The following is a 16,197-nucleotide window of genomic DNA, read 5'->3' on the forward strand; positions in this document are numbered from 1 at the left end:
ATATAATATGAGCCAAGCTGAAACAGCCGACCGTGCTATTCAGAATCGCTACCTGAACGCTGTGACAATGCAAAGTGGCTCGGGGGGGGGGGCGATGTCAGAGTAAAAGCGTCGTAACAAAAGTGTGCTGATGAGTTCAATCTACAGCAGCAGGGGTGAGAACAGACGGTGAATGTGGCAATTATGGGAGAGAAGCGGGACGTAAGGCGTGTGAATGATAGAGTGTGAATAATGTTTATTGGAGAGACAGGCATCAGAGACAGGTGCTGGAGCAAGTACACATGCGGTACACACGGCAGAATAGCCTAAATGGCTAAGACTGGAGTTGAAAGGAGTGTGTGTATTACTGCTTTTATTACTAGTGTGTGTGTGTGTGTGTGTGTGTGTGTGTGTTTGTGTGTGTGTGTGTGTGTAGGTGGATTAATGACAGGATGGCAGAAGATGAAAGGGAGAGTCACCAGATATATGCTGGAATAAACTCACCACTCTGCACTGCAACATCCATCTCTAGGAGGTGCACTGTCTCCATGACATTACTGTCACCATGTGTTTATGACATTTGGTTAAGAAATACACAATGTAATATACCACATGTTCACATGTTTAAACATGAACAACAGTGTGTACGTTAGCTGAAGTCACTTCACTTGTTTTGAACCCAAATCAACTAATTAAATGCAATTTCTTGATATTGGTCGATTTATTTGTTTTTTTGTGAACATAACCCTTTATGGACACATTACTATGAACTTATTATCACGCAAGCTGCTTGGTGACCAACAAGGACTTGCTCGTTGACAGCGTTGACACATCTTTAAAGTAATGCAGCAGTCAAAAGAGACCTGTTGCAGTGTTGGTGATGTTGCACCAGCGAAACAAAAAACAAGCTGAGTTTCTAAGAACGACGCCAACAGCAGCTCTGAATGATTGTCTATTTCCTCTGGATACCTTTTCCCTCTACAAACATTATTTTGTGCTGACACAGCCCCAGCTAGGCGAAGGATACATTGCGTATCTGTAAAAAGAAAGAGAGCCACACATCCTTTACATCGGCTATAATGTGTCACCACCAGAGACGGGAGAAAGGACTGCAATAACAGCGATAGCCTTGCTCACAGGATGAGGGGCCCTATCAGGGCAGGAGGAGAGGAAACACTAAGTCTGATAACTGTCCGAGAATGCCCTCTGCCTCGCTCTATCTGCCCCGGTGGTGAGCGTTAGCAGGCCGTGTGCTTGTTCTCGCCCGGCTTCAATACCAACAGACCAATGGGCAGGCCAGATAAGATTCTGCTCAGTCACCCCCCGACCCTGGTCTTCCTGGTTCTCAGCGCCAGGTATTTGCACTGGCAGGGATACAGGGTCACTCCCTTCAACAGCATTTCCCTTTCACAAGAGGTGACTTCTATTATGGGCTCCTGTAACACTTACCTTGCTCCGAGTCGTGTCCTGCGGTCGCGGCCGATGAACGGCTTCGATGAAAGTCTGCGTCTCCAACACACTTTTCAAGAATTTGGAAGTTGAATTTAGAACGAATCAAATTGTTTTCAGTTTATTCAACTTAACATCCACGTTACACTTTCATGCACAATTACTGTAGGTGGAAGGAAATACATAGAAATTAGTTGGGAGTTTGTGACTCAACATTAAAATAAATCCGGCTACAAGGGAAGCCTTTATCAACATTTTCTCAGATCAGCATTGCCAGATGTTCAAGTTCATATTGCCTTTCGAGAACAGTCGAATACCATACAGGCTCTTTGGGGTAGAGTAAGCACGAGCATGCAGCAGGAGACAACCCTTAATCTGCTCCAGACTCTGTGGTGTAAAATGCAATGTTATGAATAAAAGAGAGCATATAAAACACGGAATGTAGCAGCTATGAAAGGGTGTGTGTGTGTGTGTGTGTGTCAGTCTGTCTGTATCCCTCAGTGTGTATCTAAGGTCTTTGTCTACTATATGTGTGTGGCTACGCAAGTGTGTGTGTGTGTGTGTGTGTGTGTTCCTGTATCTCTCCCAGCATGTGTTACAGCATGTGTTGCAGTGTGTATGTGTGTGTTGTTTGTGGTGTTGTCTTGCTGTTATGAAACAGATTTATTTTCTTTTGTCTTTGTACCGTTTTGAATTCTTTCGCTTCTGTTTTTGTCGCCGCTATGAATTATTTTGGAATTTTATAATTTGGATGCCAGGACACTCATATTCTCCGCTGCTTCTCAAAGAGGAATGATTCACCTCTGTGAATGTATTCATTTAGCTGCCAAGTCAAAGTGGCATTACAATTTGAAGTGCGCCATAATATGTACAGGCTGTCCCACAATTATCACTTTCAAGTTGCTCCCCTTTGAATTAAAGTAAATGAAAGATGCAATTCTCTCTTTACCATAAAAAACAATAATACTAATAACGTTGCCCATAACTTGCACATACGAGAATATGTTCTGTTCTTCTCTGTGCACCCACTGTCTGCTCACTGTGTCTAACTCCTGTACTTTGCCATCATTCTCCTCCTCTCATGGCTCCTTCCTCACACAGATGGCTTTTAAAGCACCTGTATTACGGGTATTAAAAAATGTGCCTTGTCTGGGCCTCTCTCCCCGGCTCAGACTACAGGTTAAAAGCAGTCCATGACTCGGCTCTCTCCCTCTCCTCTGTGTCTGGGTCACCCTTTTCTGCTCAGTTCTTTATCTCCCAGTCTTGTCTTTCTCCGGCGCTCTCTATGTCTCTCTGCCTCTCTCGCCCTCTGTCTAGCACTCAAGCCTTGTTTTGACTAACTGGTCCTGTAGTCAAAGTCTCCCAGGAGCGTGCACCACACCCCAGACCAGAGTGGAAACTGGCTCAGGTCGCTGTCAGAGCGAAGCCTGGAAAAATGAAAGGGTGGAGGGGGGGGGGGGGGAGAGAGAGGCGGCTCTGTGTGTGCACATTCGGGTCTGTGTCTGCGTCTGCGTGGCTGGCTCGCCCTGAGTACCCCCGACCGCTCGGGCTTTGTACATTTTACATCTGTCGCTTCTTCCCTCTTCTTCCACTTCCGCTTCCCTTACTTCTCACTCACTCCAATTAACCCCAAAACGGAGGGAGGGTTTTGGGAAAAAGCTAGAATTGTTTTGGTAAATTGAAAAGAGTTTTGGAGGTTAATGTAATCTGCTTCCAACAACAACACCAGGGGTATCTAAGAGATGTGAATGAGCCCATAGTACTGGGCCTCTCCTCAAGCCCAGTAGCTGGGTTTGCCGCTTTTGTTTTCTTTTCAAATTCCAAAGTTGTGTTTCGTCTGACTTTTTTTTCCTCCAGTATTTTTCTCTCCTTTCTCTCTCAAGCCTTTTTATGCTCTTAGTCACTCTGTCTCCATCCTCTCCTGTCTGCTTCCCAATAATCGTTCTCTCTCTGTGACTCCCTCACCTTGTCTCTCATCTCTCCTTCATCCATCTCTGCTTCTCCCCCACCCTCACCTCTCCTGCTGTTTGTAACCCCTCTCTGCACGTATGGAGGTAGCCCCGTTGTGTTTTTTTCAGGGTGGTGAAGAGTGGATGGAGGGGGGAGGGGGGCTGGCGGTGAGTAGAGGGGAAAAAAGGGCCAGTAAAACAAAGAGAGGTTGTCTGCAGGCGAGGCAGGCAGGAAACGCTAGTCTCCCAGGACTCTCCCCCAGTCACTGCTCCTTGGCTATCCTGCCGGCCCACACCAGATTGAACCTGACAGCCCCGCTGAGCCACGGCAGCCCGCTTGTTATTTGTCCCTCTTCTCCCTCTTTTTGTCTTTCTCTCTATTACACTTTGCTTTCCTTCATTCTTTTGATCATATTCTAATGTATTCACTTTTCTCTTTGGCTTTTCAGTTGCAAACTCATATCCTTCATTTTACTTCATCCATGTGTTTTTTGCATCGTCACTTTTGCTCCATTTTGAACATCCCTCTTCTCAGTCACAGAGATCAGAAGCCCTCCTGTAGCCCGCAGACAGGACTGGGCGCTTCGCCATCAGGGGTTAGAAGTTGAAAAGTTAGAAATGAGCGAAGAGATCAAGGAGGAGGATATTCTGCTCGTGATGGAAGGGAAAACAAGGCAACAAAACATCCTTTGAAAGTAGCATAAGACACATAAGTGGATTTGAAGTGCGTTTACACTTTCATTGGAAAATGATCAAATAAGTAAAACAATGAAACACTTATGTGGCAGGTTATCAGGCAAACTCTGTTTTTATGGTTGCAGAGAGATTGTAATAAATAATAGGGAGTTTTATATTTTGTATTTTATTATTTGGAAAACCAAGGTGTAATTTCACCCTGGACCGCAGGAGGGCAGTGTTGCACAGTGTTCAGAGAGCCGTACATGATGATGAATGCTGGTTGATGTCACTGGATGTTCCTCTGGTGTGGCAGTATGAGGTTATGTAGGTCAAGATGGCACACAAAGACCAAGTGTGTTGTTGTAGTGAAGTTTGTTTCTGAGACATTATGGCTAGAAAGCACAACATTATTACAATAAATCCATCTTTAAAGTGTGTTTTGCATGGAATTCTAAAATAATTAACATACTTCAGATTTATAAAGTTTAGATGAATACAGGTTTATGTATATTATAGTCAGTTTGCTATGAGTTTTCAATGAGCTTATCTGTTATTTGACAGCACTGGTTTGAGAATAATTTGCAAACACATAAATATTCATGTCTGGCAAACAAACACCTACACACAAATACACACAGAGAATGCATTTAAAGTACAAGTTCAACACACTCACTTACTTCTAAAGTGTAAAACATATTTTAAGATGATAATTAATCATGCATATTGTGTAAAAGTCGAGTGCTCTGAGCTAAACTCTTTCCGTGTTTGAAAGGAAGACCTGATGCTCTTTATTAGCGACGCCATGCTTCATTTCACACTGGCCACTTATCAGTATTTAGTAAGTGAGTGTCCACTTCGGTTGCATCTTCTCCTTCTCTGATAACATTTTGAACAAGTTTCAAACCGCCAACTTTGATTTTCAATAAGCCTGCTTCTCAAAAATTCCGCGTACGCTGATGGGAAATGGGATTGCATCTTGACCTTCTAACAGCTCGCTTATCCTGGCAACAACCTCCGTCATCACCATTACACACTGTCTCTATCCGCTGCCCTCTGGGAGAAACTGCTGACAAAAAGATTTGCAGGTCATGATAACACTGTGAATAGCATGTTGCACACAACTCAGCATATGAAGCATATCTAGCTACAATACGTATCATATTCCCCGCTTTTCTGGCACCTGATTGATCCGCAATAATGAAAAAACATCAAGGGTGCTGGCCAGGTGCACTGTGAGTGTACCAGGGTGTTTTTTGAGACATTGCCAGGGGGGAAAAATACATCCTCTGTTTTATCTGCTTGTGTCAGAGTAATTGATTGTTGCTGGATACTGTCCAGCTTCACACTCAGTTGGGTTTGAACGGCACACACACACACACAGCAGGTAAAACTCGTGCAAACTGGGCCAGTTTGGCTGTTTGTCAAGGTTTCATAAAAAGCTGCTTTTGTGGGGAGAGGGGTGAGAGGGAATATCATGCGCATGTATTGTCTACGTGTGTATGTGTGTGTGTGTGTGTGTGTGTGTGTGTGTGTGTGTGTGTGTGTGTGTGTGTGTATGTGTGTGTCTCTGTTAGTACGTTAATTTGCATCAGTCCCTTTATTTGTGGTCAGAGTGTCGCAAGCTGCTCAATCAACTGCACTCTGTTAAGATTGTGCCATCTACTACATTTAAACTATCAAAGCGAGCCAAACAAAACCACAATGCCATGTCCAGACATCCTGGGAAGAGCATCGAGGACCATGTTTTGATAGATTTATTGATGCCATTTGGCACTGGTCTCCCTGTTTTTGCTGTGACAGTTGCGGTCCTGGGATAGGATCACACAGTGAGATTAAGTCACATACACACAGGAACATTTAGAGGTTGTACTTTGAGTAAATACACAGAATCCTAGTCAGTAGTGCAGATTTCTACTTCGCACCTTCTTTGAAATAAATAGATTTTCCCAAATGGAATTTATTTTAAATATATTCAAACTTTGCCTTCCCTTTCTTTCCTGTCCCTTTGTTAGACCCTTCATATGATGCTGTACGGCGGACAGGATGGTCAAACAACATGCACAGTGTCAAAGGTGAGGATACAAATATCATTATGTATTTTTGACAGGACAATGCTAGTACGTAGTAGCCTGAAAATAAACTTCATTTATAAAGCGAAAGCAGAGTTACAAGGTGCTGTACGATGCAGAGTGTTTGAATTAGTAAGAATGCTGACCTGATGTGGGGAACTTTACTATCTTGTACTCTGTGCAGGTTAAAACAACCCGATTATTTGCAGATGCTACTTAACTTTAGTCTGCATCACATTAGAGTCAGATCCAACATCCACAGAGTCTAGACATGTAGGAAAGACTCCTAAACATCACAGCTTCTGTTGTCAGAGCAGCACAGCTTTATTTACTTTGGCCTCAGATGTGTAGCCTGTATCTGTAGACACCCTATGTGTTATCTCTCTCTCTCTCTCTCTCTCTCTCTCTCTCTCTCTCTCTCTCTCTCTCTCTCTCTCTCTCTCTCTCTCTCTCTCTCTCACTCTTTCTCCCTTTTGTCTTCAACTGATTGCCTCTCTGTCTGCAGGTTCACCGGTGGTTCCTCAGAATGTGACCAAGTCCTCTGAGCAGCCGAGACCTCAGCCAGGTAATGGCTTCCCTGGTGTCTCTTTTTATTCTGCAGTATAAGAACAGGGCTCGTTCACAAAAACTCTCATCATTACCCAAGGCAGTCAATCATGATTATGTTATGTCTATAAGTTGTATTGTATTCTCTAAAATCCTGAAATGTGCGCTCTTTGTGTTTGCTTCTTTTACTGTTGCATTATTATAAATTGGTAGTAGCTAAAGGTGCAATGTGCTAAAGTTAATGTAAGTTATCATCATTATATTTTATCATCACCTGCGGTTCAGTGACAAGTTTATTTTGTCTTCAGTCTTCCATACAACATAGTGTTGGTCACATACACCGTTATATCATCAGCATAATAAGTAACACAAATCTCCTTTTGTCCACAGATCCTTACCAGATTCTGGGTCCCACCAGTAGTCGCCTAGCCAATCCAGGTAAGATTTTGAGCACACTCCAATATAATTATATTACACCATTATAATGCATCTGAATAGGCAGTTGTCATGGAAGTTTCTCAAATATGTCCGTTTCTGCAGGCCTCACTGGGTAGATAAAGAGTTGTTGAGCTGTGAACAGTGAATAATGATGCACATGGTTACTGAGATCTTTGAACGTTGTTTGTTATGTGTCCACCATCAGGTTCAGGTCAGATACAGCTGTGGCAGTTCCTCCTGGAGCTCCTGTCTGACAGCGCCAACGCTGGCTGCATCACCTGGGAGGGCACCAATGGCGAGTTCAAGATGACCGACCCAGATGAGGTGGCGCGGCGCTGGGGCGAGCGCAAGAGCAAGCCCAACATGAACTATGACAAGCTGAGCCGTGCGCTCCGCTACTACTATGACAAAAATATCATGACCAAGGTGCACGGCAAGCGCTACGCCTACAAGTTTGACTTCCATGGCATCGCTCAGGCGCTACAGCCGCACCCCACCGAGTCGTCCATGTATAAGTACCCATCGGACCTAGCCTATGTGCCTTCCTACCACGCCCACCAGCAAAAGGTCAACTTTGTGTCGCCACACCCTCCATCGATGCCCGTCACCTCCTCCAATTTCTTTGGACCCACAGCTCCGTACTGGAGCTCGCCCACTGCAGGCATCTACCCCAACCCAAACGTACCCCGCCACCCTAACACCCACGTGCCGTCCCACCTGGGTGGTTACTATTAAACACCCCACTCTGACCATCCACCGCCCTCTAAAACCTCCCATTTCCCACACCAAAGTTTCCAATTGCTGACCTGCACTCCCAATGACGCAGAACCCATGAAGACTGAATCGATAGAGGCGTTTGTCCTCTGAAGAAATCTTGCTCCTAAATGAAGGATGATAAAAATTGAAGGAGATTTTTTTTAATTATGTGTAAGAATATATAAAACAACTGGATGCTATGGTCCAAAATGGAATACTACTTACCTTTACCAGACTAGCAACTATTTGTTTTTGCTTTTTGGATGTGCGTCTAAGTTTTCCTGTGCCTTTCTCTTTCCCACCCTCCAGAAAGCTTCACCTACAGGTGTCCTTTCCAAAACCTCCCAAAACAAAGCAGGACAGGAGAACAACTCGAGCCTGTCTCCCTCCTCGACATGCTACAGTACCAGACATGGGCCTATCGTTTATGGGTCTTAATCTACATCCTCCTCCGTACATTATGCACGATACGCTTTAAGCATCTGCCTTTTCTGCTCGTCTACAGCCTTGTTGGGGTTTCTTATTCCCACCACATCTAGCCTTCTGTTTCCACTGTCTCCGTCTGCTCGTCTGTCCATCTGCATCTTTTTATGTGTGTGTGGAGAGTCTTCTGGAATTCGCTGGACAAGGAGGAGCTCTCAAAGAGATGGACTTTTTCTCAGCACTGAATGAAATTTGGCAACTGGAATATGCCATTCACAATTTTATTTATCCTCCAAACTGGAAGGCTAGAGAAGAGTTAAATGCCAGAGAAGGAAGCGCTGTACGTTTTGCTGACCTGGGTGAACTCGGAAAAGATTTCCGTGTGTTGTGTGCGCAGTTCACGATGGGAGACCTGCACGGTTGACTCGAGTGTTCTGGGGAAGCTGAGTCAAGATGTAATTGAAGTAATTTGCAACATTAATTCAACCCAGGTCAGATGTTTTCAGGGGGCCACACACTAGGCTATTAAATGTTTGCCATGTTGTTAACCTTTCAGCCACGCCATTTCCAGATGTTTTGTTGCTCGACAATGTCAGTATTAATGTGAATGTCTTCCGGTTTTGTGAAACACACGTTTAAAGGGATACCCTGCAGCAAAATCAAAATTTGTCAGATGTTTTCATTTTGCTTAATGAAAAGAATCCTTGATTATTATTTTTTTACCACCATGTTTGCTGCACATGTCTGTATCTGAAACATGAAAGTGCCTTTTTTTTTGCAGATGTGATTATTTACATGTTATCTACACAATAAGACTGTATGTTGTTTGGATGTATCCAAATGTATCTTACAGTGTATCCAGTTATAGTACATGGCATAATGAGGAACCCTATCCTCACAGTGCCTTAACTGCTGTTTTATACCATATATTTTCTATTCATTATACACGAAACAGCGTTACATCTTAAAATGCATAGCAAGTTACGTAATTATCATCTCCAAGTCTCACCGGAAATCTGACAATTTTTGATTTTGAAGTGCACTCTGTCAATAACGGCTGCCAAAGTGTCTCCTTCCTCTTTGTAGGCCAGTCCGGACCGTATGGGTCAGCACAGAGAAGCGGCTTAGCAGTATGTCATGTTAATAGACAGTTTAAGTTGCATTTTACCAGGGCTGGATCCTAGTTTGAGAGCATGTGTGTTTGAATGTTAGTTTCTCACTGATCTAAAGCCCAGCAAAATGCACATGAATCTCAAGTCAGGATTTCATCATCATGTAATAGTATCATGTCAAAACATATCCATCTTCAGCTGTTAATAGCAAAAGTATTCCTTTTAGAGTGACTGAAAATGGACACTTGAAAATAAATTACTTGGGACTAAGTAGTTTATCAAAGAACAAAACCAATAAAGTATGACGAGATGAAACAAAGAAATCCTCAGATTCGCAAACGCTGTGCGTTTGTCAGACCTATTTTTTATTATTTTATAAGCATCAGTCAACTAGGCATTAAAGCAACTTACTGTATAAATTATGCAGAGTTATTTTCATATGTGACACAGTATAAAAAGTCAAGAGAATTAATACGAGTTGACCTCGGTCAAAAATGCAAACCTTTTAAGTCCATTTCTGCTAAGTAGTTTGTTCAGCATTTTAAACGTTTTTTATATCTGTACATTTGGGCAATACATTTTAACATTTTTGTTTTCTTGTTTTTGTTATTATTTCTGGAATTCGGTTGTAACAAGTGTCTTTATGTGCGCAAGATATTTTCTTGTATTTCCAAAAAACCACAAATGTCTGCTTGAATCATAATCCAACAGCCAGGAATTCAGTTATTCTATGAAAGTATGATGGATATTTTCCATTATGAATCACTTTTTATGCCAAATAGCCCTGGAATTGACAGATTTTTCATTAAAAAAAATGTCAGGTATTTTATGCAAAACAGTACAATCAGTATTACTATCCACAACCAGTTTCTCCTGAAAGTGTATAGCTTTAAAAGAACAAATAAAAATGGGAAATTTTAATTTGTAGCATAAAGAAATTATTCTAATGTACCCTTAAATTCCATGTTTCACGAGCATTATCAATGAAAAGGGATCTGTGCTACTTCGTATATGCAATGTATTTTGGATATCTAATATATATATATATATATATATTATATATAAATATATATATATATGTGTGTATAATTTTACAATTAACCAATGTATTATTATTATTATTATTATTATTGTCATTCCTGCAATGTATGAAGTAATAGCTTTTGAAAAAGGGCTTTTGTATAGGGAAATGTGACAAAATAAATGTTTTTACCTCTCAAGTTATCTTCCATTGCCTGCCTGGGCCACAGTCCTATTTGTTATCCGACCATTTTGGAGAAACCAGATGAACAAAAGTAGCACAATCGTGATCGTGACGTGCATATTTTGCATATGTTGCACATCACTTGCCTCCGTTGTGTCGAGGTTTTCAAAATCAGATCATTAGACATTTTCAAAGTGGATTATTTCTTAGACTACTTCAATTTGTTTATTACATAATGCTACTCTGCATAACACTTGTGCTCTTAAGGTGGAAATGTTTACACCTGCAGAAAGAAAACAGCTTTTCCACCTGGATTCACTCGTGCTTTAAGGAAAGATGAAGTGACCGTTACGCTTTGTAGTTGGGCTTAATCTTGAAAGGCTTGTTATCTGATTGCAATATAATCAAATGTATGCACAGACTAACCATGACACGGTACTGCAGAGCTGTTGCTGCTTTATTAGGTGCACCTAACCCAATGTAATAGTCCTGCAAACAATCCATAACTTCATGAAGGATATAATGTTCAGCTTTTAAAAATGGTTCATCTAGATTTTCCTTTAGGTTTATTGAAGGCCGTAATATGCAGTGGAATTTTATTGCGTTTTATTTGAAACATTTGCTGGTTCAGATATTTTTTCCACCCCGATTACGGCGTATTAATGATGATGAAATTAGCTCTGGGTTCGTTTAAATCGACTTTACCTGATAAACTAGCAACTGAATGTGATTTAATTTAATTCAATGCAAATCAATCCTTCACTGTGTAAAGACGAGGGAGGAAGGAACAGGCGGGGGGGGGGGGGGGGGGAGAGAAAGCTGCACCATTTTTACAGGCTTTCCTTTTTTTATGATGCCAGAAGTTACATTTTTCCATTGCAAAATCGACGATAAACCATGTTTACACCCTTCTCAGCTCTACCAGGTTTGAGTCAGCAGATTGTACGCAAGGTGTAAAATCACTTTTACGCTGGTGGACATCAATTTGAAAGTCTCCTCTGTGTTTTCTCTTTGTATCCTTTAAGTCTGTCACCGAACACAGTTTCAAATAATAGGTGTTGGTAATTTAACAACCGGTGTGTGCGCACGGCGTCTGAACTAAATGACAGCTACGGCCTTGCAAAGTGCCATATTAGTTTGCATGCAGACAAAAATATGTGTCGCAGACACGGTGAACAGCAATCAAGGGTCAGCTGTGGACGTGTTTTTAGCAAGTCATTCCACATATATGTCAATAATATTCACAATCCTTTAGCCGAACCCTGCTTATTACACGCAACGTAAGCAAATGCGGTTCTTTTACAGCGTTCGTAATGGGACGTTGGTCTTAACGAAACATCTCAAAGCGTCATGCTAGCGTACAGTACATGTGCTGTTGTTTCTCCAAATGGAGAGTTCTGGTTTCGTGTTCAGGACCTGCAAGCGGCAAGCAACAGCTCTTGTTTCCCAAACACTTCCACTCTGTTGTGTTTGGATCCCTGTTTGCTGTCACAACTTTACTTTGTTTACAGATGAAAAGCCGCGATAAGGGGATGGCACCTGTCATTACGCCGCTTTGACCTTTTTGATCACAGTCCTTATGTGACATTCAGGCTCAGTTAGATAGAGAATAATAGGACGACACAGACTTTTTTAAAATTCAAAAATAGCCTTTATTTCAGTGTATTTTTTCCCCTGAGATCAAAAACAGAGAAGGCTTAACAAAGAGAATTGATTTTTATACTATTGTCAGTGCTGAAGGCAGGCATATTTTAAGTGTTTCCTGACAGCGTTTCTCTCTCACAATGTCTTCATTCAAGTAGAAAACCACAACTACATCACCCGCTGTTTGAAAAGAGTGGCCCCTGAGCCCAACCCTCTGCTAGTGCTCAGTGTCGGAATAGTTAAGCATACTTTAATGGTTCAAGTCCAAGTGTCTCTTTGTGTGTACAACAGCCTACATTAAATTATTGAACAGAACACTATATATTTTTCTCACACATGACAAAAGCATGGCCCTCAATTCTGGCCCGTCAAGTAATTGTAAAGGTTTACATACAGGAAAATATGTTTGCACAGTTCTCCATTCTCCTGATGTACAAGGCCAGAGGTCATTTAGAGCCACTCATCTTCATTTAAAGCACATATGTATAATCCCTGAGCGAGTAATTGGAAAAACTGTCTGCCTCACCCTCCTGCAGGAATATGGCCTCCCTTTTAAAAAGCAGGTTTTTTGCCAGCAGACAGTGACAGGCGTGGTTTTACATACAAATACTTCACAATAAGTGTCCTGAATCTGCCACACAGAGGGCTTTTCTTATTTGTGTTAAACACAATAGAACAACAAATAAGTAGGTTAATGGGAGGTCATAGCCTCTAGTCTCAGTTTATACTGTTCATTGCATCCATCAGCTCACATCTTGGTGAAATTGGGGGGGTCATTGATCTCAATCACCTCAAAGCCCTGGTTGTCATGTCCGTCTCTGGAGTGGTGATGATGACCTTTGATGTTGTGGTAACAGTAGGGACAGTGTGCGGTGGCAACTGGCACCACCTTGGAGAAGTTGGAGAAATCTACTCTGTACTTGCCCTCCTTGCTTCTGGAGATGATGGGCAAGAAGTTGTAGCCCCACATGATCTCCTGAGGAACAAAGGATGTCCGCACTTGGCAGGCAGAGCTCGTGGACTCCGCTGTGCCGTCCAGGAAGACGACCAGCTCGAAGTCTTGCTTGTGGAGCGTATCCACCGCCATCTCGAAGAAGGGGCTGCTCTTGTCGATCATGTGGTAGAGAGTGAGTGGACACACGAAGAAGAGGTTGTCCTTCCCGGCGTCCACTATGAAGTCGATGTTCACCTGGTCCATGATGACTGTGTCGCCATCTGCCGTGTTTGTTGTCCTCAGCAGCTTGCCGTAGATCTGGCTTCCAATCATCAGGGTCTTGCGAAGGTTGGCCACTCTGATGGACAGGCAAAGAGAACCATTCTTGGGGCTGATGACAGCCATGTCACTGAATGAGATGGTCTTAGCCCTTTTTTTGGGTAAAGAGATTTTGGACAGGATCACTCCACACATGAAGCAGTTAATAATGGCTCCGAGGAGGGACTGGATGATGAGGAGGGCCACAGCACCTGGGCAATGAGGGGTGAGCTGCTCGACCACCATATCCAATAGTCGTTTGGGTTTCAAGGGAGTAAAGGAACGCTGTGGTCATTCCTACAACATTATCAACACATGGAGTGTGGTCCTCTGCGGGGTTTTGCCACGTCAGGTCTCCATTACTGCGGGAAATCCAGTACCACAGTAGACCAAAAATGAACCAGCTGAGGGTGAAGGAGGCGATGAAGAGGAAGAGGACAAAACGCCACCTGATCTCCACAAAGGTGGTCCAGAAGTCAGCCAGGAAGGATAAGTGATTGCTGTACTTGATGTTTCCGTATTCAATGTTGCACCGACCATCTTTAGTGACTAGTCTCGTCTTGCGGCTTGTTCGCTCCCCCATGCAGCTCTGGATGCATTTGCTGACAAATCCAAACATTATCTAGAAGCCCACGACCTAAAAGACAATAAAACAGGTAAAGCATTGATGTACAGTAGCGGAGAACTAGTCATCAAAAGTGAAAAGCAATAATAAAAGGCTCATAGCTGACTTGTGCCGAGAAGATCAGACGCAGCAGCTAGGACCCCTCTGAACCTTTGCAGCCCATTATACACATTTTCAATACAGGTCACCCAAATAATTCCAGTTAAAAATGCTGATAACAATCAAATTTGATTTGGCTTTTAACAGATCCTGTCAAACATCCTTAAATATTGAAATCCACAACAATCAAACAGCAAAATGTAAAGATGACACAGCCAGTCAGGTGCTGAAAAAGAGGCGTAAAAAGGAGGATATACAAGCACATGTTGTGCCAAGGATAAAGGACGTATATGCACAGTTAGTGGTGTACAGTATATGCGACAATATTTAGGAGTGATTAGACAAAAGAAAGGAATAACACTGCATAAAGTAAGCTTCATTTTGGGGTATTTTGAGTATCAATACAAGTATCCTTCCTGTTTTCCTGCTTCAAATGTTTCCCGCCCCTTCCCAGAGTTACTTAGCTGACTCTCACTGCGTATGTACAGACTCACATGTTCCAAGCAGCTCTGTCTCACCGCAGTTTTAATCCTTTACTGAAGGACTGTAATCCTGGGGTGGATGCAGCGCTGCAGTAAAGACCTGAAGTTAATGAGAAACAAAAGTTTCCAATGAAGTGTAGCACATAAGTGCTCCAAATAAACCAACATCATTTTCGTCCTGTGCAAGTGTCTCAACACAAGGATCAGCTTTGTTTGCTGGGTTTCAATGTTGCATTAAAATATTTAGGCTTCCCCCAAAGCCAGGAGGCCAGCTGCTCACAGACATAACACTCTTTGACTTTATTCAAGGTCTGGGTTCTCATAACTCTGGTGCGTGATGGATGGTAACTGGCAGTATTGGCTATAGAGCAGTTTGCAAACAAGTATGGCCTCTGTTCTTGCCAAGCCGTGCAAACTACCCATTTAGATCATGGCCTGCTTGTTAGTGAGTGTGAAGTAGCACAAAACGATCAGTGCTGCGACTTTATGTTTTTGTTTTCAACCCTCAAAGCTCCCTGCCAACAAAAAAGTAATCTGATAATCACTTTGTGTAGCTTGTTTGTGAGCTTTAATCCTTTTTGGAAGCAAACTTAGTCATTCCACACCTAATCATTAGCACAGCATGTTCTCATACCGTATGTGTTGCTGAAATCATTTCAGGTATCTAGTATTTTAATTGTATGTTTGACAAGGTACTCTAAATTATTGCTTTGCATTAGAAAACAACTTTAGGAATGTGCTCTTGGAGAACATCCGCAGAATAGTGGACACACAGCTTTAAGTCTAGAAGGGCTTTACTGTCATTCACCTTCAGAAGAACCAGAGTTCAGTTAGGTGTCGTAAATGCAAAGGGTCCTTTGTGAGGGAGAACAGTACATTTGGTTAATTGTATTTGACTTTTCCTTTTCACAGGCTTCTTTAAAGTGCCTTTAATGCTTGCTATCGACAGATTAAATGCACCTGAGCTATTAAAATAAATGTGTTTCAGGTGTAAAGCTTTGAGACTCTTCCGTCTTTCTTACATTTAGATTGGCTTCGTATACCTTTGGGTTTATTGCCTACTTACTGCAGAACTGATTTAAAATGTATATCTCATTTCCCACTCTAATATAAAAATCCATTACAGTGAAAACAACAACAAATCAGGCTAGTTTTCTTTTGAACTACCTACTTCTGCATCTAGTTAGGCTCATTGTAATATCTGTCAATGAATATCTGCTTCCATTATTTGCATTATAAAAGCGGTTTGTGTTACATAATTCCTGCTGCAGCCGGGGTTTAGCAATAGGCCTACTTTTGATTTAAAAGGGAGACTACTGGAATACATCACTAACAAGCTGTAATGCCTTACTTGTAGTAAATGCTTTCCTTTTGTTAGTGCAAACCAGCTCAAGTAAAACAAAATCTAATTATTTGCAACTCCTTGCTTTTGATTATTTAAAAAACATTGACATTGGCCTATTTCCTCTTAAATGCACCTGCACTACTCACA

The 16,197-nt window shown here is 42.2% G+C and overlaps 2 protein-coding genes across 7 annotated transcripts in view; one reads left to right on the forward strand and one right to left on the reverse strand.

The window, feature by feature from the left end:
- fli1 (Fli-1 proto-oncogene, ETS transcription factor) overlaps nucleotides 1-10,537 on the forward strand; it is a 30,965-nt gene extending 20,428 nt beyond the window's left edge. For all 6 annotated transcript variants that reach the window (XM_029446210.1, XM_029446213.1, XM_029446214.1 and 3 more), the window contains 4 exons: nucleotides 6,068-6,127; nucleotides 6,630-6,689; nucleotides 7,061-7,108; nucleotides 7,314-10,537. In XM_029446210.1, coding sequence (XP_029302070.1) covers nucleotides 6,068-6,127; nucleotides 6,630-6,689; nucleotides 7,061-7,108; nucleotides 7,314-7,843 — 698 coding nt within the window. In that variant the 3' untranslated portion in view covers nucleotides 7,844-10,537. The remainder of the gene's footprint in view (nucleotides 1-6,067; nucleotides 6,128-6,629; nucleotides 6,690-7,060; nucleotides 7,109-7,313) is intronic.
- A 2,458-nt stretch (nucleotides 10,538-12,995) lies between these two features.
- On the reverse strand, nucleotides 12,996-14,118 carry kcnj1a.1 (potassium inwardly rectifying channel subfamily J member 1a, tandem duplicate 1). The gene is given in 2 exon segments (XM_029446855.1): nucleotides 12,996-13,730; nucleotides 13,732-14,118. Coding segments are annotated over 2 exon segments (1,122 nt in total).
- Nucleotides 14,119-16,197: the final 2,079 nt, after the last annotated feature.

The sequence above is a fragment of the Cottoperca gobio genome, chromosome 13 (assembly GCF_900634415.1).
Source record: "Cottoperca gobio chromosome 13, fCotGob3.1, whole genome shotgun sequence".
Lineage (NCBI taxonomy): Eukaryota > Metazoa > Chordata > Actinopteri > Perciformes > Bovichtidae > Cottoperca > Cottoperca gobio.